This window comes from Rhinopithecus roxellana, chromosome 11, assembly GCF_007565055.1.
Source record: "Rhinopithecus roxellana isolate Shanxi Qingling chromosome 11, ASM756505v1, whole genome shotgun sequence".
In the NCBI taxonomy this organism is placed as follows: Eukaryota; Metazoa; Chordata; class Mammalia; order Primates; family Cercopithecidae; genus Rhinopithecus; species Rhinopithecus roxellana.
The window spans coordinates 132,282,038-132,308,649 of record NC_044559.1 but is presented as its reverse complement, the minus strand read 5'-3'; the positions used below and the strand labels follow the sequence as shown (position 1 = coordinate 132,308,649).

The window sequence follows — 26,612 nt, the reverse complement described above, 5'->3', positions numbered from 1 at the left end:
AATCCTAGCACTTTGGGAGGCTGAGGCAGGCAGATTGCCTGAGCTAAGGGGTTCGAGACCAGCCTGGGCAACATAGTGAAACTCCATCTCTACTAAAATACAAAAAAAAAAAAAAAAAAAAAAAAAGCTGGGTACAGCAGTGTGCTCCTATAATCCCAGCTGCTTGGGAGGCTGAGGCAGGAGAATTGCTTGAACCTGGGAGGCAGAGGTTGCAGTGAGCTGAGATCATGCCACTGCACTCCAGCCTGGGTGACAGAGTGAGACAAAAGAGAAGAGAAGAGAAGAGAAAAGACAGGAAGACAAAAAGAAGGGATTTGAACAACCCTATAAACCAATTAGATCTAACAGACATATAGAGAACATTCCACTCAATAACAACAGATTACACATTCTTCTCAAGTGCACATAGAACATTCTGCAGGGTATACCATATGTCAGGCCACAAAACAAGTATCAATAAATTTTAAAAGATTGAAATCATGGCTGAGCATGATGGTTCATGCTTGTAATTCCAGCAATTTGGGAGGCCAAAGCGGGCAGATCACCTGAGGTCGGGAGTTTGAGACCAGCCTGACCAATATGGAGAAACCCCATCTCTATTAAAAATACAAAATCAGCCAGGTGTGATGGCACATGCCTGTAATCCTAGTTACTCAGGAGACTGAGGCAGGAGAATCACTTGAACCCAGGAGGCAGAGGTTGCCACGAGCTGAGATCACACCATTGCACTCCAGCCTGGGCAACAAGAGTGAAACTCTGTCTCAAAAAAAATAAAAAGATTGAAATCATATGAAGCATATTTTCTGATCACAATGAAATAAAACTAAAATTGAGTAACAGAAGACTTAAAATTAAGAAAATAAGAATATTTAATAACTGAAATAAGAAAATTTAAGCAACACACTCAACCAATGGTTCAAAGAAGAAACCACGAGGGAAATTAAAAAAAAATAAAGTCCTTTAGACAAATGAAAACAAAAACCAAATAAAAAGTTATGAAATGCAGTGAAAGCAGTGCTCAGAGGGAAATATATAGTTCTCTACACATACACTAAAGAAGAAGAAAACTCAAAATCAATGACATAACTGTATACCTTAAGGAACTAGCAAAAGCGGGGCACACTATGCCCAAAGCTAGCAGAAGACATAATAAAAGAAAGAATGAATATTAGAGTAAAAACGAATTAGAGGATAGAAAAATAATGAAGAAAATCAATAAGCTTTAAAAGTTGGTTTTTCAGAAAGATCAACAAGATTGACAAACTTTTAGCAAGACTGACTAAGAGAGAAGACATGAAAGTGGAAACATTACTACCAATTTTAGAGGTATATAAAGGAGTATTAGAGAATACTATGAACAATTGTTCGCCAACAAGTTGAATAACCCAGATGAATGCACAGTTTCCTAGTAACACACAAGCAAAACACTATGCTACAATATAAACAGTTTTTTAAAATTACATATATGTATATGTAACATGCATGTGTGTGTTTATGTATGTGTAATAGAGGGGGCTTTAAAATAACTCCAGAAGGATAACACCAAGGTGTTCAAAGCAGTTATCACTAGGTGAGTAGAGATCTGGATGTTTTTATTTTTTAATTTTTTAAAATTTTAATTTAATTATTACAATTTTTTATAGAGTTGGGGTCTCACTATGTTGCCCAAGCTGGTCTCAAACCTCTGGGCTCAAGTGATCCTCTCGCCTTGGCCTTTCAGAGTGCTGGGATTACATGAATGAGCTACCACACCTGGCCTTGGGTATCTTTATACACTTTCTTGTTCATTCGTATTTCCTAGAAATTTTTTTTTTTTTTTTTTTTTTTTGGAGACAGAGTCTTTCTCTGTCTCCCAGGTCAGAGTGCAGTGGCGCAATCTTGGCTCACTGCAAACTCCGCCCCCCAGGTTCAAACAATTCTCCTACCTCAGCCTCCCGAGTAGCTGGGATTACAGGTGCATGCTGCCATGCCCAGCTAATTTTTTGTATTTTAGTAGAGACGGGGTTTCACCGTGTTGCCCAGGCTGGTCTCAAACTCCTGAGCTCAGGCAATCTCCCCGCCTCGGCCTTCCAAAGAGCTAGGATTACAGGCATGAGCCACCGTACCCAGCTTCCTAAAAATTTTTATAATTAGTATGCAATGCTTTTGTGATAAGGTAACAACAATAACAACAACAAAAACTTCATCTAGAAAAAAACCAGATAACTCCTGCTTAGCCCAAGGGAAATTACAATCATGGGGACAATCTGACTTTCTCTTATTTACACCCAAATTGTACAAAACTAGTATAAGCACCATAGCTACAAACCTTCTGGCTAGCTCCTCTGGCATTCGCTTTGGAACCAAAGCTTTGTCCAGCTGAATTTCCAACACAATGTATGTCCTTGCTTCTACATATTGCTGTAAAGACATTGTTTTCTTATTTCCAGAAAAAAATATATTTATGAAAAATTTAGTAACATAAGATGATGCTCACAATATAATAAGTGAGAAAACTGCATATATAACTACATATACAGTGTGATCTCAACTGTTAAAATACTTTTCACATAGAAAAATAACTGGAAAGAAATAGAGCAACAGTGGTTATCTCTTAGAGGAAAGGATTTTCAATTTTATTCTTGGAAGCTTCTACAGCGTAACAGGGCTTCAGCCCTGTATAACTTGTTCTCAATACTTTCCCAGGAACTGTTTTAAGTGAATGCCATTCTTTCTTCCAGCGACCTTCTTTCAGGTGGGTCCTGAAGAAAAATTCTCTTCATAAACTTCTTACATTCCCACTCACAGTCTCATCACTACCATCTACCAACCCCAACTGCTGGACAGCTCTACCCAGATTTTTGCCAGCATCCTAAATACATGTCCAAAATTGAATTTATTATTTCCCCAATGTCAATCTCTCTTGATTTTTCTCTCAATGGTGTTGTCATCCTTCCAGAAAGTGAGGCTTGCAACCTGAGTTATCCTTAACTTTTCTCATCAATACCCCCAAAGCTTCCCAATTGCAATCTCCTTGCCTCTGCAGGTTTCTGAATTTCTTTACTGCAACCCCTGCCCTAAAAAAAACTGTCATCAACACTCATCTATACTACAAGAAAAGCCTGCAGCTCTACCCCACCTTCAATCTCTTTTTTTCATACCCTTGCAAGAATTCTGACCTGAAACACACATGAGGTCTTATTTCTATCTGACTTTAAAACCTTGGATGTGAATCTCCTAGAAGAGGTTCAATAATCTGTCATCAGCTATACAATAAAGTCCAAACTTTTAAATAAGCCTTTCAAGTCTTTCCATTACCTGATTCAGCCTCTTTCTTCTTTCCTAACTCTTTATAGAATCTTTCCTTTAATTTATCTATACACCATACACTGTAATTAACTGACACACCCTAAATTCTGCTCTCGCAAATTCTCCGTGTTGTTCTCTCTCAAGCTGTTCCCTGTCTCTGAAATGCCTCTCCCTCTATCTTCTTATAGCAAACAGGTCTCTTCATCTTTCACTACTCAGTATGGAACCTTCCCTTAGACTTAGTATGAAGCCTTCCCTTAGACTTCCCCATCCCAATATTTGCCTCCTCAGAGCCCACACAGAACTTTTATTTGTACCTCTATTACAGCACTTATCAAAATTATATACTATGGTTATCAAAATTATATACCATATACCAGTCTGTTTCTCCTACCAGATGCTGAGTTTCCTGAAGGCAGATGAATAAATGCTGCAGAAGATGCATCTCTGCATCCCTTATAATGTTTAACATAGTAGAATTAATAAAAGATATAATATTTTAATGCTGGAAAGGACCTTAAAATTAACCTGGCACCAGTTCATTTTACAGAGTGTCAACAAGACAAAGAAATTTGCCCATAGTCACAGACAACTAGTCATGGGCAAATATAGAATGATAACTAACATCCTGTCCGAGCATTTTCCACTGAAAATGCCTTGCTTAATAAAGGTCTGGTTAACTTAAACTTAATTTTCCAAACTTTATGCACAATTACCTGTCCTTCAGGATTGTGACTTAGAGGGGGTTCACCTTCCAAAGGAGTATCTGAGCTCTGAGATTTTATACTAGATGCCTGCTGAAAGAAAATGAACACACTTCAAAAATTGAATTCCTACATGGTCTTCATAGTGACAAGAACAATGATCTCTACATTGCATCAAAATGCAAACTAACTGCAGCCATAAAAAAGAATGAGTTATTGTCCTTTGCAGGGATGGATGAAGCTGGAAACTATCATTCTCAGCAACTAACACAGGAACAGAAAACCAAACACCGCATGTTCTCACTTATAAGTGGGAGTTGAACCATGAAAACACATGGACACAGGGAGGGGAACATCACAAACCCGGGCCTGTCAGGAGTGAGCGCCAAGGGGAAGGGAGAGCATTAAGGACAAATACCTAATACATGCGGGGCTTAAAACCTAGATGGCGGATTGATGGGTGCAGCAAACCACCATGGTACATGTATACCTATGTAACAAACCTGCACATTCTGCACATGTATCCCAGAACTTAAAGTAAAATTTAAAAAAAAAAGCAAACTAATATTGATACAAGTCACCAAGTGAGTAATCAGTGAAGTCTCTGGAATGTAATCTAACAGGCAAAATCATCACCTTCTCAACAACCTACCACATCCCCAGGCCTAGGCCTTCCATCTATGTCCTTTTCTTTCACTGGTTTATCTTCTTTCAGATTCTTAGAAACAGCTTGCTTGGACAGCAGAGAATTAATTCCTCCTATTTTATTATTATGAATCAAGTGATGGCCAATATCCCGGAAAAAGCTCAGTAAACATTTGGTCTGAAAAACGAACAAAAAAAGCAATACATGAGACAAACTTGAAAGAAGTACACATTATTTTTTTACCATTTAGTTTTCCAAACAATTTCAACATTTAACATCAGAGAGAAAGAAGGGACTTGAAAGACTTCATTGTATTTCCCTCCTTCTAGAACAGGTAAAAACACCACAGAAAGTTAGTTGCCTACTCTAGCATTTAAAGGATTTAGAGGAGACCTTACGACCTGGCTTGATTCTGGCATCTCATAACTCTTGTAATCAGAATGCTTTTAATCTTTGACACAGAATTTCAAACTAGGATGGACATGGTGGCTCACACCTGTAATCCCAGCACTTTGGCAAGAGGATTGTGTGAGATAATGAGTTCAAGACCAGCCTGGGTAAAATAGACTTCATCTCTACTAAAAACAAAACAAAAAAATCAGCGAGGTGGGCCGGGCATGGTGGCTCACGCCTATAATCTCAGCACTTTGGGAGGCCAAGGCAGGTGGATTATAAGGTCAGGAGATCGAGACTATCCTGGCTAACATGATGAAACCCCGTCTCTACTAAAAATACAAAACATTAGCCAGGCGTGGTGATGGGTGCCTGTAGTGCCAGCTACTAGGGAGGCTGAGGCAGAAGAATGGTGTGAACAGAGCAAGACTCTCTCAAAAAAATAAAAATAAAAAATAAAAAATAAAAAAATCAGCGAGGTATGGTGGCACATGCCTGGTAGTCCTAGCTACTAGGGTGGCTGAGGTAGGAGAATCACTTGAACCCGAGCAGTCAAGGCTACAGTGAGCCATGACTGCACCACTGCATTCCAGCCCAGGCTACAGAGCAAGACTGTGTCTCAAAAAAAAAAAAAAAAAAAAAAAAAAAAAAAAAAAAAAAAGGCCAGGTGCAGTGGCTCACACCTGTAATCCCAGCACTTTAGGAGGCCAAGGCAGGCGGATCATTTGAGACCAGAAGTTCAAGACCAGCCTACCCAACATGGTGAAACCCTGTCTCTACTAAAAATATAAAAATGAGCTGGGTGTGGTGGCATGCACCTGTAATCCCAGCTACTGGGAAGGCTGAGGCAGGAGAATCACTTGAACCCAGGAGGTGGAGGCTGCAGTGACCTGAGATGGTGCACTACACAGCAGCCTGGGCAATAGGGCGAGACTCTGTCTCAAAAAAAGAAAAAAAATTAAAATTAAATTAACATTAACAGGTTGAATTCACTTCTATACAAGAAATAGTATCTATTTAGTTACCGCTGCCCTATCAGTTATAATTGGAAGGATACGGCAAGTTTAAAGTTCAAAGCAAACTCTTTGCATGGAAAAATTCAAACTATAGACAAATCACCAGAAAAGGATTTTACAACAATTTTTCCCTAAAAATTCTTTTTTGAAATAAACAATTTTTAAATTAAACAACATGGATGATTCTCAAAATAATTTATGTTGAACAAAAAGAACCAGACCGAAGGAGGCCAGGCGAGATGGGAGGGGTAGACAGAGGTGGGCAAAGGAATAATAGAAGACACAAAAAACTTTGGGAAGTAATGTGTGTATGTTCATTATCTTGATTGTTGTGATAGTTTCACAGATGCACAGATATGTCAAAACTTTAATATTGTACAATTTAAATATATGCAGTTCAATTATACCTCAATAAAGCTGTTTGAAAACAATCCAACAATATTAATTGTAAATACTAAAAATCACTCACAATCCTGACACCTCTGTGATAAATACTGTATTTCATAGATTCAAAGACATAAGCTTTCTCAAATTTTAACATCTCTGGGGTATGTTCTATAAAAAGAGTATTTCATATAAGTGGTATCATACAATACATAGTCTTTTGCATCTGCCTTCTTTTACTTAGCATGTTTTTGAGGTTCATCCATGCTATAGCATGTGTCAGTTGGTTCATTATTTTTTTATTTTTTATTTTAGTTATTTATTTGAGATAGAGTCTCACTCTGTTACCTAGACTGGAGTGCAGTGGCACAATCACAGCTCACTGCAACCTCTGCCTTCTGGGCTCAAGCCATTAGCTCACCTCAGCCTCCTGAGTAGCTGGGACTACAGGCACATGCCACCACCCCAGCTAATTTTTGTATTTTTTGTAAAGATGGGGTCTCACCATGTTGCCCAGGCTTGTCTCAAACTCCTGGCCTCAATGATCTGCCCACCTAGCCCTCCCAAAGTGCTGGGATTACAGGTGTGAGCCACCACACCTAGCCCAAGTTTACTACTTTTTAAAAAAAACAGGTCGGGCATGGTGGCTCACACCTGTAATCCCAGCACTTTGGGAGGCCGAGGCAGGAGATTGCTTGAGCCCAGGAGTTTGATACCAGCCTGGGCAACACAATGAGACTCTGTCTCTACAAAAAAAAAAAAAAAAATTTTTGTTTTAATTAGCTGGATGTGGTGGCCTATGCCTGTAGTCCCAGTTACTCAGAAGGCTAAGGCAAAGGATCACTTGAACCCAGTAGTTCGAGGCTGCAGTGAGCTATGATGGTACCACTGCACTCTAGCCTGGGTGACAGAGTGAGACACCATCTCAAAAAAAAAAAAAAAAATACAGCTGTATTGAGACATTCACATATATACAACGTACCCACTTAAAGTGCATGATTCAGTGATTTGGGAATTTTACATCATTAGTAGTTCATTCCTTTTCACTGCAAAATAGTATTCCCTTGTATAGATACACCACATTTTGTTTATCTGTTCACTATCTGTGGACATTTGTATTATTGTGAGCTTTTAGCTATTATAAATAATGCTGCAATAAACATTCACATATATGTCTTCGTGTGAATACAGGTTTTCTTTTCTCTTAGAAATTCCTAGAAATGATTTGTTGGGTTCTATGGTAAGTTTATACTTACCAAAGATATTCTTTTTTGTTGTTGTTGTTATAAGACAGGGTCTCACTCTTGTCACTCAATGTGGAGTGCAGTGGCATGATCACAGCTCACTGCAGCCTTGATTGTCTGCTGGACTCAAGTGATCCACCTACCTCAGCCTCTCAAGTAGTGGGACCACAGGCATGCACAAACAACACACCCAACCAATTTTTTTTATTTTTTGTAGAGATGAGGTTTTGCCATTTTGCCAGGCTGGTCTCCAACTTCTGAGCTCAAGCAATCCACCCACTTCAGCCTTTTAAAGTCCTGGGATTACAGGCTTGAACCACTGCACCTGGCCAGATTTTCTATACAGTTGTCTTTTCCAGTATTGAGAGCTGAATACTGAAATTTCTAAATACTATTGCCAAATTGCCTATTTCTCCTTTCAATTCTGTTGGGTTTTGCTTCAAGTATTATGAGATGATTGTGCTGTACTGCTAAGGGTGTATACACTTATAATTGTCCTATCTTCCCAATGAATTGATGCTTTAATCATTGTGACATCCATTCTGTCTTCAGTAATATGTATTTCTAGTCTTAAAACTATTTTGTCTGGTATTATTGTAGTTACTCAGCTATCACCCTTTCTGTTTCCATAGTATATCTTTTGTACCTTTTTACTTCAACCTTTTGTGTATTTGAACCTAAGGTGTGTCTACTTTAAACAGTACATAGTTGAATCTTGATTTTTTTGTAAATCCAATTCAATAATTTCTGTCCTTTTATTGGTGTGTTTAGACCACTTACATACAATAATATTGTTGAAATACTTAGATTTTTATTTTCCATGCTATTTGCTTTCTATATATCATCTGTTTTTTGTTGTTCTGTTCTTCCTTTAACTACCTTATGTTAAACAAATATTTGTGATATCCCACTTAATTCCTTTGTTGAGATATATGTATGATATACATATAAATATGTGTGTATATATAATATGTATGGACATACACACATATATATGTGCATATGCATATGTACACACACACAATTTTCTTAGTGGTTACTTACGGATTACAACATACATCCTAACTAATCACAATCTATTTCACATCAATACTATTTTTTTTTTTTTTTTTGAGACAGAGTCTCGCTCTGTCACCCATGCTGGAATGCTGTGGCCAGATCTCAGCTCACTTGCAAGCTCCGCCTCCCGGGTTCACGCCATTCTCCTGCCTCAGCTTCCCGGGTAGCTGGGACTACAGGCGCTGCCACCTCGCCCGGCTAGTTTTTTGTAGTTTTTAGCAGAGACGGGGTTTTACCGTGTTAGCCAGGATGGTCTTGATCTCCTGACCTCGTGATCTGCCCGTCTCGGCCTCCCAAAGTGCTGGGATTACAGGCTTGAGCCACCACGCCCGGCCCAATACTATCTTAATTCTGGTAAAATACTGAAACTTTGCTCCACTATAGCTCCATTCTATCCTCCTTCCTTTATGCTATTATCATATAAATTAAATCTATATGTTAACCCAACAATATAACAAATACTTTATCCAATCATATCTTCTAAAGAAGTTAAGAGTAAAAATGAAAAAGCTCTATTTCTAAACTCCTTTATATTAACTTATATTTAACCATTTCAAGTATTCCTCATTTCTTCTTATGGATTCAAGTTAGCAACTGGTGTCATTTCCTTTCAAGCTGAAAGACTTCCTTTAGTATTTCTTGCAAGGCATGTTTCCTAGCAACAAATTCTTTCAGCATTTATCTGGGGATGTCTTTATTTTGCCTTTGTTGTTTTTGTTTCTTTTATTGAGACAGAGTCTCACTCTGTCATCTAGGCTGGAGTTGCAGTGGTGTGATCTTGGCTCACTATGACCTCCTGCCTCAGGAATGCTCCCGCCTCAGCATCTTGAGCAGCTGGGATTACAGGTGCACACCACCATGCCCAGGTAACTTTTGTATTTTTAGTAGATACAGGGTCTCATTATGTTGGCCAGGCTGGTCTCAAACGCCTGACCTCAGGTGATCCACCCACCTCTACCTCCCAAAGTGCTGGGATTACAGGCATGAGCCACCGCACCCAGCCCTGCCTTTGTTTTCGGTTGGTAGTTTTTGTGTATGTGTGTTTTTCTTTCAGAATTTTGCATATGTTATTCCACTGCCTTCTGGTTTCCATTGTTTCAGATGAAAAAATCAGCAGTTAACCATATTGATTCTCCCCTGTAAGTGATGAATTGTTTTTCTCCTGTTGCATTCGTGATGTTCTCTTTGTCTCTCTCCCTCATTTGACTATATATAATGTGTATATTTTGGGCCTCTGTGTGCTGATCCTAACTGGGATTTTCTAAACTCCTTGGATCTGTAAATTAATGTTTTCATCAAATGTGGGATATTTTCAGACATTATGTCTTTATACTCTTCCCTGTTGGGACTCTTATTACATATTTGTTGGTTGCCTTCCATCAAGATTGCCATTTTGATGTAGTTTGGCTCTTTATCCTCTAGAAATCTCATGTTAAAATGTGATCCCCCTCCAGTGGGTGACAGCGTGAGAAGACCATGTCTCAAAAAAAAGGAAGAAAGAAAAAAGAAAAGAAATGTGATCCCCAGTGTTCTAGGTAGGGCCTGGTAGGAGGTGTTAGGGTTGTGGGGTAGAACCCTCATAAATGGCTTGGTGCTATCCTTGAAGTAATGAGTTCTCACTCTGTTAGTTACAAAGAGATCTGCTTGTTAAAAAATAATCTGGCACCGCTCTCCTCTCTTTTATGCTATTTCTCTCACTATGTGACATGCCTGCTTCGCCTTTGCCTTCCATCATGATCATAATGAGACAGAGTAGGGATGGGGCTTGGCATTCAGCTCACCCCCACTGGATAATTCTTTCATGCATTCTTGAGCTAAAGGTAAGGGTGGGGAAGGCAAAGCAGCCCCAGACAAGAAGGTCTCAAACTCCTTAGCTTTTCATGCATTAGTACTTCTCAGCTTGTTAATGCTTTTGGTCAATTTCAAGGATGGTGAAATGGCTTTGTGTCCATTTGTCTAGCTTTATGGTTGCTTTTGTGGGGAGATGATTTGTCAACCTCCTCACTTGGCCATAGCCAGAGATATTTCCTTTCCAATGTTTTCTATATATTTTAAACATTATTGTAAAAAAATGTGATCATATTTATATTTTGACTTTCATTTAGCAGACTATCATTTACATTCTCTCATGTTTTAAAATGTTTCATGAGGATAATTTTTAATATATGCACAATATTCCCCTATCATATGTGTATAATAAAAGTGATAGCTAAAATTTTCTGTGTGCCAACTACATTCCTAGTGCTTTATATATTTCATCTCATTTAATAGGTAAAACAATTCTAGGAAACAAGTATTGCCTCCACTTTACTGATGAATACAGTAAATGTGAGACAAATTTAGTCACTTGCCTGAAGTCATCCAGCTAGTAAATGGCAGTTCCAGAATTCAAACTCTAGGGTGCCTGAGTGGGTTATCGAACCTCATAACTTTTCTATTATGATTCACTGTTTCCCTCAGATTCACCAAGAGTATCTTCATGTAGAAAGGTTTGGATACATTTCCAATTATTCCCTTGAAATAGTTTCCTAGAAGTAGAAGTCCTATTGGAAAGGATATAAGTATTTCAAGTTTTTGAATACATATGGACAATAAATTTTTTTGCAAAAAGTTTTTATCAATTTATGCTCCTACTAGCAGTGAATGAAAGTTGTTTTACTGAGATTGAGCAAGGATCCTCTTTTTAGAGGCCTGTGGTCCCAAGCATGGAAATAATGGAAAATTCTGAAGTTCCTTCAAGAGACATTCTAGGCACCCAGCTAGCCCCAGAAATAAATAAGCAACTTAAACAAGAAGGTAATAGTAGCCTAAAACAATAGCCAAGGAAGTTAAAGTTCAAGAGATGTTTGCTTTATAGAAGCTAAACATAACGTCTTAATATATGTCCCTGAGTTGTCTTTCTGAGCCTCAGAAAGAACCACTGAAGGAACCACTGAAAGGATCAGACGGCACTCAGATCAGCTAATGGATCAGCTCCCAGCTAAGAGGGAAGTGAAGACTGAACTATATGGTCCTTTGTTCTAAATTTCTTTCTGGGGAGCTTGGAGAAAGTCACTCCCCCTAGCCAGTTAACATTTTTCTACTGACCCCAAATTTTTAAACAAAGGCTCTCTTCCTTAACAATTGCAAATCAGAAAATCTTTGAATCTACCTACCACTTGCAAGCCTCCCTACCCCCGCCTCAACATATCCTGTCCTTTTAAGCTTAAACCAATGTGTAACTTGCATATATTGATTTAAGATTTTGCTTGTAGCTTCTGCTTTCCTGAAATTTACCTCTGCCTTTAAAAATCATTGCCCGCAAGCCATCAGGGAGCTCAGGATTTGATAATTTAGCTGCCTAGTCCTCCTTGCTTGACACCCTGCAATGAAAGCCTTTCTTTCTATCACTGCAAACCTTGGTGCATATATGTGGTTTTACTGTACCAGGTGAGCAAACATCAGTTTGGTTCTATAACATTATCACACCTTTGCCACCAATGGGCATTATCATATTTTAAAGAATTGTTGAACTTTTCAAGTAAAATGATAACTACTGTTATCTAAATTAATAATTCCTTGATTAATAAATAAGGCCAGATGTCTCTCCTTATATCTATTGGCCACTGACACTTCTTTTGTGAACTGCTATTTCATGTACCTTGCCCATTAAGAAAAAGTTTGTTATTCTTCTAGATTGAAAAAACTACTATATTTCAGGAATAGTAGCTATCTTTCAGGAAACTACTGTATTTCAGAAACAGTAGCTATCTTTCCGATGTGTATTCAAATATTTTCCCTAGTTCTTCAGTTACATTGTAATTTTGTTTATGAAGGTTTATTTTATATATAGAAACTTGACGTTTTTGGTAAACAAAATACTTTATTTCATACTTTTCACTGCTTTCAAGCCTAGGAAGTTTTCTCTTAATTCATATCTTTAATACTCATTTTTATAGTCTTCACATTTAACTTTATTTAATAAATTCATTTGAAATTTATTTTGATCTATGTTATATGTAACACTTGCATTCTTTTCTCCCATTTTTTTATTTTTAATTTTTTTTGAGACAAGGTCTCACTCTGTCCACTCAGGCGGAGTACAGCAGCACGATCACAGCTCACTGCAGCCTTGACCTCCTCGGCTCAATCGATCCTCCTACCTCAGCCTCTGGAGTAGCTGGGACTACAGGAATGTGCCACCATGCTCTGCTAACTAAAAAACAATTTTTTTTTTGTAGAGATGGGGTATCGCTATTTTGTCCTGGCTAGTCTTGAACTCCTGGGTTGAAGTGATACTCCCACCTCAGCCTCCTGAAGTGCTGGGATTACAGGTGTGAGCTACCATGCCCAGCCTTCTTTCCCATTTATCTACAAAGCATTAATAATTATCCTTTTTTTTTTCTTGAGATGGAGTCTCACTCTGTCTCCAGGCTAGAGTGCAGTGGCATAATCTTGGCTCACTGCAACCTCTGCTTCCCGGGTTCAAGTGATTCTCCTGCCTCAGTCTCCTGAGAAGCTGGGACTACAGGCGCACCACATCACGCCCAGCAAATTTTTGTATTTTTAGTAGAGACAGGGTTTCACTTTGTTGGCCAGAATCGTCTCAAGCTCTTGACCTCAGGTGATCCGTCCACCTCGGCCTCCCAAAGTGCTGGGATTATAGGTGTGGCCTATAAAGTATTAATATTTTTAATGGCTACATATTTCATCATTTTTATTTACTATGATTTACTAAACATTCCTCTATTAGTAAACATTTAACCTCATGTTTAGTTTTTGCTATTATAGGTTTCAAAAAGTTTTCATGAATATGAGATTTTTGAACCTATTAAATTATGGCCTTAAAATAAATTTATGGCTGGGCACAGTGGCTCATGCCTGTAATCTCAGCACTTTGGGAGGCCAAGGTGGGTGGATCACCTGAGGTCAGGAGTTCGAGACCAGCCTGTCTAACATGGTGAAACCCCGTTTCTACTAAAAATACAAAAAATTAGCTGGGCATGTTAGCGTGCACCTGTAATCCCAGCTACTTGGGAAGCTGAGACAGGAGAATTGCTTGAACCTAGGAGGCGGAGGTTGCAGTGAGCCGAGATCGCACCATTGCACTCCAGCTTGGGCAACAGAGCAAGACTCTATCTCAAAAAATAAAAATAATAAATAAATAAATAAATAAATAAATTCCTATAAATGTGGCTTCTAGTTCAAAAGATACTGATGTAGAACTAGATGATGGGGTTTTCATAAATTTATTATTGAAAAATAGCTGCCCTAATAAAATAACAGTGACATAATAATACATTTTTGTTATTGTTGTGTGTTTTACAAAGCCTCATTTTCTCTTAGGAAGCAACATGATAAAACTGACTTCTTGCTTGAATATATGATTTTAACATTTTTACACCTAAAAATGGAAAAAAAAATATTCTAGTTCATTAATGGATTTTAGTTTTTCCATATTTAACAATAGACTTTTTTTTTCTTTTTTTTTGAGACGGAGTCTCGCTCTGTCGCCCAGGCTGGAGTACAGTGGCCGGATCTCAGCTCACTGCAAGCTCCGCCTCCCATGTTCACGCCCTTCTCCTGCCTCAGCCTCTGGAGTGGCTAGGACTACAGGCGCCTGCCACCATGCCTGGCTAATTTTTTGGATTTTTAGTAGAGATGGGGTTTCACCATGTTAGGCAGGATGGTCTCAATCTCCTGACCTCGTGATCTGCCCACCTCAGCCTCCCAAAGTGCTGGGATTACAGGCGTGAGCCACCGTGCCCGGCCTATGCTAAAAGTTTTATATCCAAATTTATTGAGGTAAAATTGAAGTACAATAAAAATAAACCATACATATTTAAAATATATAATTTCATCAATTTTGACATATGTGTATACCTATGAAACCATCACCACAATCAAGATAACCATCATTTCCATCATCCCTAATATTTTCCTTTCATTCCTTTGTAATCCATCTCTCCTTCTATCCCTATTCCCAGGTAACCATTAATCTGCTTTTTATCAATATAGATAAATTACTTTCCCAGAATTGCATATAAATGTAATTATATAGAATGAACTTTTCAAGACCCTGTCTCTATATAAAAATTTTTTTTAAATAGCCAGGCACAGTGGTGCACATCTGTAGTCCCAGCTATTCAAAAGGCTGAGGCAGGAGGATCCCTTGAGCCCAGGAATTTGAGGCAGTAGTGAGCTATGATTGTACCACTGCACTACAAAGCGAGACCCACATCTCTTTTGAAAAAAAAAAAGTACTCTCTTTTCTCTCTTTTGTCTGGCTTCTTCCATTTAGCATAACGCATTTGAGATTCATCCGTGCTGTTGCATGTATCATTAGCTCACTTCTTTTTATTGTTGAGTAGTATTCCATTGTACAGAGGTACCACACAATTTGTTTTTCTATGTTCTCTGTTAACCTGTTGATAGAGATCTAGGTTTTCAGTTTTTGCCTTTTCATTATCCTAAATTTTTTAAGGTCCAATGCAGAATGACTATAAAGCTATATATTTAATATCCTAGTATATCAACTGGTTCTAAATATCATTTGCAAAGATGTATATTCTAAATATGTAAGTAAACAGATATATAAAGGATAAATTACCATGATGCTTTTTATGCAATTTTTTCTTACCTTTTCATGGACTACACTGTCCAAGTAAGGGTAAACATGAAAAGCTCCCCGAATTCTCTTCACACCTGGATACAACAATGGGACCATATTAACATAAGCCACACCATGAAACGAAAGCTGACCTTCTTCATCAGTCTAAAGGAATAAAACCAGAGAGTTATTAGTGCTATAAGCAATATAATATAAGGTATGGAGCTCTGACTCAGCAGTTCAAAGGCCTGGTTTTAGAAACTAACTCTACTACTTAACCAGTTATGTGACTTTGGGTCAGTTACATAAGACATTTTGGGCCTTCTTTATCATCAAAATGGGTTCAATAATACCATGATCACTGAGAAAATGCATATAAACTGTTAATAGTAGAGGCAGTAGTTGAATCAATACAAACTCAAATTAATTGATAATATATATATACAACCAAAAAGTCAATTTCACCATGTGGCTTCTTAGGAGAAAGTGAAGCTTTATAAAAAACAACAATAATAACAATAACAAAAAACTTAAAAGGAATCAGAAGCTATGGCTTTTAGCTTTAGTTCAAAGACTCATACAAATAAAAGGGACCTTACAAATTATCTGGACCAGTGATGACAAATAGGCTTTAACTTATATCTAAATTCTCATTAATTGGTGGAGGTGTTTTAATATAGTTGGTTGAGAAAAATTATCTGTATTTATCTTGTTTCAAAAGGAAAGAGTGCTTTGATTGATTAGCATTATCTACCATGGATGAAGGCGGATGAATGACAGTCTCCTGTCATGTATTTACCATACTTGATTTCATCTAAACTTTCATTGCAAAGATGAAGAACATGTTAATAAATATATTTTAACAGCGTTTTTTAATGGTTGTATGGTTTGCCACAGAAAATTTTTATAGGGAAAAAAATCAATTTTGTGAAAGAAAATAAATTCCAAGCATAAAAGTAACCTCTTTGATTTCACCTATTATAATAATAATTGGCAACTAGATTTAAAAGTCCTATGCTTGGCTGGGCGCCGTGGCTCACGCCTGTAATCCCAGCACTTTGGGAGGCTGAAGCAGGTGGATCATGAGGTCAGGAGTTCGAGACCAGCCTGACCAACATGGTGAAGCTCTGTCTCTGCTAAAAATACAAAAATTAGCCGGGCGTGGTGGTGTGTGCCTGTAATTGCAGCTACTCAGGAGGCTGAAGCAGGAGAATCACTTGAACCCAGGAGGCGGAGACTGCAGTGAGCCGAGATTGTACCACTGCACTCCAGCCTAGGCGACAGAGTAAGACTCCATCTCAAAAAAATAAAAAAAAAAAAAAGTCCTATGTTCATGTGATAACAGATAGTTTAGAAATCTAAGGAAAGTTTGCCAATACTTATATACTACAAAGGGAGAAATGGTTACATAGTGATAGTATTTTTATTATGTGAAAAGCCTATGTTTAAAGTCAGCCAAACAATTTAGATACTTATTAAATGTCTGCTATTTGCCATACATCATGCTAGGTACCATGGAGGATGCACATCAGCCTACTACATGACCCCTACTCTCAGGGAGTTTATGAACAAGCAGAAAAGACCAGACACGCACAGGTAAAACAATAGGTAACATGTACTAGGCTCATCAAAAATAGTAGTATATCTAAGATTCCTATTACACTAATTAGCAGGCTAAAACATTTTAAGTAGGCAAGTTTAACCTATGGTAAAACTATTGTGAAGGGCTAAAGAGAAATAGGATATCTGGTAATAAAGCCTAGAGAGTTTTTAGTGAACAATGGGGAACTAGGGTGGCCAATAATCCTGGTTTTTCCCAGGACAGAGGAGTTTCCTGGGACATGAGACTTCCAGTGCTAAAACAAGTGAAGTTCAGGGCAAATCAGGATGAGCTAGTCACCCTTGGGAGAACAGCTATATTAATTCACATTTTCTTTTGGTATCAGAATTGAAGCAGAATAACAGGTAGGGTCTGATTCTACATTTCTTTTTTTTTTTTTTTTTTGAGACGGAGTCTCACTCTGTCGCCCAGGCTGGAGTGCAGTGGCCAGATCTCAGCTCACCACAAGCTCCGCCTCCCGGGTTTATGCCATTCTCCTGCCTCAGCCTCCCGAGTAGCTGGGACTACAGGCGCCCTGCACCTCGCCTGGCTAGTTTTTTGTATTTTTTAGTAGAGACGGGGTTTCACCATGTTAGCCAGGATGGTCTCCATCTCCTGACCTCGTGATCCACCCGTCTCAGCCTCCCAAAGTGCTGGGATTACAGGCTTGAGCCACTGCGCCTGGCCTGATTCTACATTTCTTATATAAATAGTTTTGAGGGGGCATATTTACCTTTTCAGTTTTGCCAGCTTTCCCTTTGGGTACAGTGACCAGAGGAACTCTTGTGATCTCTACAGGCCAAAGCCGGCAATCGGCAATCCGTTTCTGAAAACTGCAAATCAAGAATCAGTCTATTAGCATTATATGTAAAAATAAAGTCAGTATAATTTAGGTTAAAGGGAAATATTCTCTTTTATAAGGTAATATAGAGTATACATATATAAAAATAGGAGGGCTGGGCTCAGTGGCTCATGCCTGTAAATGCCAGCACTTTCAGAGGCCAAGGCAGGCAGATGGCTTGAGCCCAGGTGTTCAAGATGGTCTGAGCAACATGGCAAAATTCCATCTCTATGGAAAATACAAAAAATTAGCTGGGCATGGCAGTGAATACCTGTGGTCCTAGCTATTTGAGGAGGCTGAGGTGGGAGGATGGCTTCAGCTCACTGCAAGCTCCGCCTCCCGGGTTTACGCCATTCTCCTGCCTCAGCCTCCCGAGTAGCTGGGACTACAGGCGCCCGCCACCTCGCCCAGCTAGTTTTTTTGTATTTTTAGTAGAGACGGGGTTTCACCGTGTTAGCCAGGATGGTCTCGATCTCCTGACCTCGTGATCCGCCCGTCTCGGCCTCCCAAAGTGCTGGGATTACAGGCTTGAGCCACCGCGCCCGGCCTATATTAAAGACTCTTAAGGAAAAAGTAGGCACATGCAAGAACAGATGGGTAATGTAAGCAGAGATGGAAACTCTAAGAAAGAATCAAAACAAAATGCTAGATATCAAAAACACAAACAAAAATGAATAATTCATTTGATGGGCTTCTCAGTTGACTGGACATGACTAAGGAAAATAAAATCAGTGAACGTGAGTATATGTGAATAGAAACTCCCCAAACTGAAATGCAAAGGAAAAAAAATAAAAACAAAAAATCATAACAGAATATCCAAGACTTGTGGAACAATTACAAAAGGTGTAATTAGGCATAACGGAAGAAGAAAGAAAAGAGCAGAAGAAATATTTGAAGTAATAATAGCTAAGAATTTTCCAAAATTAACTGATAGACAGCAAACCACAGATCCAGGAATCTCAGAGAACACCAAGCAGAATAAGGACAAAAACCAACCAAACAAACAAATAAACAACTATATCTAGGCATATCATTTTCAAACTGCAAAAAAGAAAATCTTGAAAAAAAACCAGAGGAAAAAACACTTTACCTATGGAAGAACAAGGGTTAGAAATACATTGGACTTGGCCGGGCGAGGTGGCTCAAGCCTGTAATCCCAGCACTTTGGGAGGCCGAGACGGGTGGATCACAAGGTCAGGAGATCGAGACCATCCTGGCGAACACAGTGAAACCCCGTCTCTACTAAAAATACAAAAAACTAGCCGGGCGAGGTGGCGGGCGCCTATAGTCCCAGCTACTTGGGAGGCTGAGGCAGGAGAATGGCGTAAACCCGGGAGGCGGAGCTTGCAGTGAGCTGAGATCCGGCCACTGCACTCCAGCCTGGGTGACAGAGCAAGACTCCACCTCAAAAAAAAAAAAAAAAAAAAAAAAAGAAATACATTGGACTTCTCTTCAGAAACCATGCAAGCAAGAAGAGAGTAGGCAAAATATTTAAAGTTGTGAAAGAAAAACCCACCAACTTAGAATTCTGTACCTACTAAAATTATCCTTCAAATGTGAAGGAGAAATAAACCCTTTCTTGAACAAACAAAAATGAGAGGAGTTTCTGGCCAGTAGACCTGCCTTACAAGAAATGCTAAAAGTTTTTAGAGAAAAGGAAAATGACATGGGTCAAAAAATTTGTATCAACATAAGAAAGAGCATCAGGAAATGTCATAAATGAAGGTAAAATAAATTTGTTAATGTTTTTTATTCTTAATTGATCTGATAACTATTTGTTCAAAGGAATAATGACAACAATGTATCCTCAATAAAATATTAGCAAATCAAATCTAACAATGTGTAAAAAGAGTTATACACCATGACCAAGTGGGGGACCAGGGGTATATAAAAACTCTCTAAAACATCTGCTCAATTTTTCTGCTTGATTTTTTTATAAATCTTAAGCTGTCCTAAGAAAACAGATATTCATTTTTTTTTAAAGTCAGAGTTGTTCATTCAGATTGTATATATATTGGTAATCCCTCAATTGTCATCTCTCTCTAATGACCAGGTCATTATGACAAAGACTGATAGTTACCTACACAATATCAGTGTACCTGTTCTTGAGTAATTAAATCTTGATTTAGCCTGGGTGACAATGTGTTCAACTAAAACATTTTATTGTCTAGCCTTCTTGCATCTAAAGGTTGGCTAATGAGACATAAAGAGAAGTTGCCAGATTCCAGGAAGGTTCCACAAGAGGGGTTAAGACAGCCAGCATGTGTCCTTTTTTATCCATAACCATTCTCCTCTTCCAAATTTCTGCCAGAAATGTGAGTGTGCAAACTGGAGCTCCAGCAGCCACCTTTGCACCATGACACAACCTTGTGGATGGAAGTCACGTAGTAAAGAAGGTAGAGCAAAAGGAAAGATGGAGCCTGGATATCTAATAACACTGTGTAATCATCATACACACCAATTCTGGACTTTTTTTTTTTTTTTTTTTTTGAGATGGAGTCTCGCTCTGTCACCAGGCTGGAGTGCAGTGGCATGATCTCGGCTCACTGCAACCTCCGCCTCCTGGGTTCAAGCGAGTCTCCTGCCTCAGCCTCTCGAGTAGCTGGGACTACAGGTGAGCACCACCATGCCCAGCTAATTTATGCCTAGCTAATTTTTCTATTTTTAGTAGAGACGGGGTTTCACCATGTTAGCCAGGATGGTCTCAATCTCTTGACCTCATGATCCGCCCGCCTTGGACTTTCAAAGTGCTGGGATTGCAGGTGTGAGCCATTGCACCCGGTCGACTTTTTTTTTAAGAGACAAGGTGTCACTCCATTGCCCAGGCTGGAGTGCGGTGACTCAATCACAGCTCACTGCAGCCTCAACCTCCTGGGCTCAAGCAATCCTATCACCTCAGCCTCACAAGTAGTAAGACTACAGGTGTGTATCTGCACCAAACTAATTTTGTGTGCGTGTGTGTGTGTGTGTGTGTTAGCCAGGGTCTTACTTTGTTTCCCAGGCTGGTCTTGAACTCTTGGCTTCAAGAGATCCTCCTGCCTCCCAAAGTGCTGGCACTATAGGCATGAGCCACCAGGCCCAGCTCAGACTTCTTTTATACAAAAGAGGAATAAGCATTCAACTTGGTTAAACCACATTACTAGCTGTTTCTGTTATTAGCAGATGAACACAACGTCACTCTAATATATAGATGTGATAAATGAAAGTCTCAATCTAAAATCACCTTAACTCAAATATAAATAAAATTAACAAAAGTAACATTTCTTCCCATCTATAAGCCTTTGTGGGTTAGACATATTTCCTTCCTCTTCTTACCTGACCACTGCAGAAGGATCAAGGTAGCAGCGACATTCCAAGTCCCAAATAATCCTTTTCTTTATGCACTCTGCTTGATTCCTAAATTCACTGTCCTGTAAAATATAAGATAAAGACTTCTGTTCTCTGTATCTGAGCCATGATTTCATCCTGCTCCATCTGTAGGGCATTCTTTTAATGGATTTGTTCACAATACTTTTCTTACGACTACTATTACTACTATAAGTATGACTACTATTGCAACTACTACCACCACCTTAAAATTATGAGTACTTAAATAGTAAAGTATATAAGATAAATTACATATATAATAGTTACATTGATCCAGTACTAAGATCCAAATACTGACTAACATAACCTCAATCAATGATTCTCAACTCTAGATGCACATTAAAATCATCTGGAATTTTTTTTTTTTTTTTTTTTAAATAACACCTGGACCCAGTGCAGTAGCTCACACCTGTAATCCCAACACTTTAGGAGGCCAAGGCAGGAGTACTGCTTGAGGCCAGGAGTTCAAGACCAGGCTGGGCAACAAAGTGAGACCTCCATCTCTAAAAAAATTTAAAAATTAGCTGAGTGTGGTGGCATGAGCCTGTGGTCCCAGCTACTCACGAGGCTGAGGCAGGAGAATTGCTTGAGCCTAGGAGGTTGAGGCTACAATGAGCCTCAATAATCACACCATTGCATTCCAGCCTGGGTAACAGAGTGAGACCCTGTCTCAAAAAAATAACCAAAAAAGCAAAAAACACCTGGCATTGGTACTGTTTTAAAAATAAATTCTTACATAGTTTACCTGGGTTAAAGCTTGGCCACTGTCATTGTTTTCAGTGCTTTCCTGGTGACTGTAATGTGCAGCCAGGATTGAGAATTAACAATCTAATCTAAAACAAAATATAATCTGAATGTCTAAAATAAAATGCCTGATCTAAATTCAAATAGAAATCTAAGAAAAGTATGAATTTTCACTAATCACAATGATGAGAAAAGATACTGTGCAGTGTTTTTCCAATATTCCTAGCCTCATCTCTACTATTTTATATATTTAGAGTCAGACAATGAAAAATAATTCAACCATCCTCATTTTACAAATTATTTTATTAAATGTTTCCATCAGTGGATTATCAGCTCATTCAAGAAACATTTGCAAGTGTGTTATACTATTTTCTATGCCCTTGACAAATTTGTGGTAATTTATATAATTAATAATAAGTATATTAAAGTATGTCCATACAATGTCACATTATACAGCAAGTACAAATAAAGAAAAATAGTGAGACTGCTTTTTATGTAATGTGGAAAAATCTCAAAAATACATGACAAAGTAAAACAAAGCAAGTGCATATAGTGTGTGTAAGTATGTACTCTTTTTTTTTTTTTTTTTTTTTTTGAGACAGAGTCTCGCTCTGTCACCCAGGCTGGAGTGCAGTGACCAGATCTCGGCTCACTGCAAGCTCTGCCTCCCAGGTTTACGCCATTCTCCTGCCTCAGCCTCCCGAGTAGCTGGGACTACAGGCGCCTGCCACCTCGCCCGGCTAGTTTTTTGTATTTTTTAGTAGAGACGGGGTTTCACCGTGTTAGCCAGGATGGTCTCGATCTCCTGACCTCGTGATCCACCCGTCTCGGCCTCCCAAAGTGCTGGGATTACAGGCTTGAGCCACCGAGCCCGGCGTAAGTATGTACTCTTTACATTTGTGTAATAAAAATGATGGGGAAAGAATATATGTATGTATTTAGTGTATGCATATATATATGATTAAACACCTTATATACTCAATTTTAAAAAATGAAAAACCGGCAGGGCGCAGTGGCTTGCGCCTGTAATCCCAGCACTTTGGGAGTTGGAGGTGGGTGGATCACTTGAGGTCAGGAGTTTGAGACCAGCCTGGCCAATATGGTGAAGCCCTGTCTCTACTAAAAATACAGAAATCAGCAGGGCATGGTGGCGTGTGCCTGTAATCCCAGCTACTCGGGTGGCTGAGGCATGAGAATAGCTTGAACCCAAGAGGCAGAGGTTGCAGTGAGCTGAGATCGCACCACTGCACTCCAGCCTGGGCAACAGAGTAAGACTCTGTCACAAACAAACAAACAAACAATAATACCTTGAGATAAAGGAAAAATAGCAGTGTCTTCCCAACAGATTCTAGTTCTGAAAATAACAAGACTTTGAATACTTCCTGAAAATCTGGACTTCCTAAAGAAAAGAACTTTTATCGGCCGGGCACAGTGGTTCACACCTGTAATCCCAGCACTTTGGGAGGCTGAGGCAGGCAGATCACCTGAGGTCAGGAGTTCAAGACCAGCCTGGCCAAACATGGTGAAACCCTATCTCCACTAAAAATACAAAAATTAGCCAGGTGTGGTGGCAGGTGCCTGTAATCCCAGCTACTTGGGAGGCTGAGGTAGGAGAATCGCTTGAATCCAGGAGGCAGAGGTTGCAGTGATCCAAGATTGCGCCATTGCACTCCAGCCTGGGAAACAGGAAGGAAACTCCATCTCAAAAAAACAAAAAAAGAAAAGCACTTTTATCCCTGATGTTTATTATGCTGATGTCTGAAGATATTTTACAACCTTTGTATATCTGAGAATCAAGTGAAGAAACCTGCAGTTTTGCCATCATGAATAGACTAATGTAAACGGGGTAATGTTGGTAATTTTGTGTTGTTTTCTTATAAAAACATTTGACCCTTGAACAACACAATTTGAATTGCATGGGTCCACTTATATATATGCGGCTTTTTTTTTTTTTTTTTTTTTTGAGACAGAATCTTGCTTTGTCGCCCAGGCTGGAGTGCAGTGGTACAATCTCGGCTCACTGTAGCCTCCGCCTCCCGGGTTCAAGCGATTCTCATGCCTCAGCTTCCTGAGGAGCTGGGATTCAGGCACACACCACAATACTGGCTAATTTATGTGTTTTTAGTAAAGACGGGGTTTCACCATGTTGGCCGGGCTGGTCTCAAACTCCTGGTCTCAAGTGATCAGCCAGCCTTGGCCTCACAAAGTGCTGGGATTACAGCCACCACATCTGGCTCATATGTGAATCTTTTTTGTTTTTAGACAGTCTCACTCTGTTGCCCAGGCTGGAGTGCAATGGCATGATCTTGGCTCACTGCAACCTCCACCTCCTGGGTTCAAGTGGTTCTCCTACCTCAGCCTCCCGAGTAGCTGAGATTACAGCTTTGTGCCACTACACCCAGTCAATTCTTGTATTTTTAGTAGAGATGGGGTTTCACCATATTGTCCAGGCTGGTCTCAAACTCCTGACCTTGTGATCCACCCGCCTTGGCCTCCCAAAGTGCTAGCATTACAGGCATGAGCCACCACGTCTGGCCACGTGGATCTTTTTTAAACCAAACATGGATCAAAATACAGTATTTGTGGGATGTAAAACCCACATATATGGAGGGCCAACTTTTCCTATACATAGTTAACTACAGGGCTGACTGAAGGACTTGAGTATGCATGAATTTTGCTATTTGCAGGGGTCCTGGCAACAATCCCCCAAGTATACCAAGGAATCACTATACTTTTTTTTTGTTTGTTTTGTTTTTGAGACAGTCTCACTCTGACACCCAGGCTGGAGTGAGGTGGCACAATCCTGGCTCACTTCAACCTCCGCCTCCTGGTTCAAGTGATTCTTGTGCCTCAGGCTCCCAAGCAGCTGGAATTACAGGTGTGTGCCAACATGCCCAGCTAAGTTTTGTATTTTTAGTAGAGACAGGGTTTCATCATGTTGGCCAGGTTAGTTTCGAACTCCTGATCTCAGTGATCCACCTGCCTAGGCCTCCCAAAGTGCTAGGATTACAGGCATCAGTCACTCCGCCCAGCCAAGATGACTATACTGATTTTTTATTTGGTGAGTCAGTCCTGAAGTCTGAATCCCTTTCACAATTTCCAAGGAAACCTTTTCTTTACTTTTCTAAATGTTTCTGTCTCTGAGTCTTCCTTTGACTTATTTATTTCCTTTTATATACATAAGAAAGTATCTAGAAGGAAACACAAGAAACTGTAACAAAGGTGATGACTGTCACAGAATCCTTGGTCTGTTGCTTTTCCAGCAGAAAACCTCTGTGGCTGGTGGCACCTTTGCCCAAATTTTGCTTGGGCCTGCTAGGCTCATTTCACCCACTCGGCCTGGCAGGCTGTGCTAGGCTTGCATACTGGCCAGGATCCCACGCCTGCCAAGGGTGAGCCAGGCATGGAGCATTGAGGGGTGTGTGAGTAAGCGATCATGGGGTCTGGCCATTGTGCACAGCCAGGCATGCTGGCTGCAGCAGAGCCAAAAGCTCCAGGCACCAGCACAGGTGCCAGCTCCCTGTGAGGCTGCGGCTGAACCAGGCATACTGCAAGCAGCTTCCATGGCTGGCACCAGGGAATGTGGTGGTGCTCAGAAGCTTGGAGACACCAGAAACTGAAGAGCCTCTCGTGTCACAGCCCTGGCTCAGGGAGCTCCTAGGTCTGGGCTTCCCAAAGGACCACAACTCTTCTCTCTTCTCCCCTTTTTGTCACCCACAATGTGATGAGCAAGGGACATGTTTCAGCCCTGTTTGTGTTACAGCTCTTTCAGCCCCACCATTCCGCAGGTCCTGAGTTCTTGTTTTGCATCCAGGAAGAATGAGGTACACAGACAAGTGGAGGGTGAGCAAAGCAAAGAGGTGCTTTACTGAGCAACAGAATAACTCAGAGGAGACTCACTGAGTAGTGGTAGCTCCTCTCTGCAGGCAGGTAGTCCTGACAAGTGTCCAGCTCTCAGGAGAGGGGAGACCCACAGTGGGCAGCTCCTCTCCACAGACAGGACGTCCTGACGAGTGTTCAGCTCTCAGCAGAGAGGAGACCAACAGTGGGTAGCTTCTTTCCACAGGCAGGTCATCCCATCCTTTGCCTGAGTCTGGCTGAGTCCTGAGTTTTTATGGGCTTCAGAGGGGAGGAAGTGGATGCTGACTGATCCATGGGAGGCCATGGGTGGAGCCAGAAAAGTACCATAAGTTCTCACCCTGGTCCATGGGAACTAGCAGCCTGGCCCCCAGACCTAAGGCAGTCCCTGGCCTGAAGGTGGGGTTTCACTGGGGACCTGCCCCTTTTCACCCAGGAGCCTGTCTACCTCCTGCTGCCATCCACAGTGCCCTGGCTGTTCATGCTGAGGGGTGCCTGCAGGCCCATGCCAAGCTGCCCTCAGTGCGCCCTTTGGACTTTCTCCCATGCTCATGGGTGCCCAAAGTCTGGAGAGGGATCAAGACGGCAGAGGGTTGGTTTGTCAGCACTGCCCTGAGTACATGCACACCTGGCCAGGTTGTGACAGCCCTGGGCTCGGCCACAACTTTGCTCCGAAATTGGAGCAGGCACCAGGAGTAGGCAGAGGCCAGGCATCAGGAGCAGGCACTTCCAAGCCTGTGAGGGCAGGGGGGCTTCCCAGCTTCCCAGAGTGCAGAGATGCCTGGGTATGCAGCTGTGGCTGCGCAGCTCCAGCTGCACATGGGAGGGAAGGGCTCCCACCTGTTCCCAGCTCCTGCTAGCTCCATGGAGCATGTAGGCC

The 26,612-nt window shown here is 40.3% G+C and overlaps 1 protein-coding gene across 1 annotated transcript in view; it reads right to left on the bottom strand.

Annotated features, from left to right (window-relative positions):
• Positions 1–26,612, bottom strand: part of CFAP70 (cilia and flagella associated protein 70) — a 110,384-nt gene that overhangs the window by 69,402 nt on the left and 14,370 nt on the right. Inside the window, exons 7-12 of the mRNA XM_030940829.1 lie at positions 21,080–21,174; positions 17,657–17,756; positions 15,354–15,488; positions 4,645–4,815; positions 4,005–4,085; positions 2,309–2,400 (exon numbers count right to left, since the gene is read on the bottom strand). Of these exons, the coding sequence (XP_030796689.1) occupies positions 2,309–2,400; positions 4,005–4,085; positions 4,645–4,815; positions 15,354–15,488; positions 17,657–17,756; positions 21,080–21,174 (674 nt within the window). The remainder of the gene's footprint in view (positions 1–2,308; positions 2,401–4,004; positions 4,086–4,644; positions 4,816–15,353; positions 15,489–17,656; positions 17,757–21,079; positions 21,175–26,612) is intronic.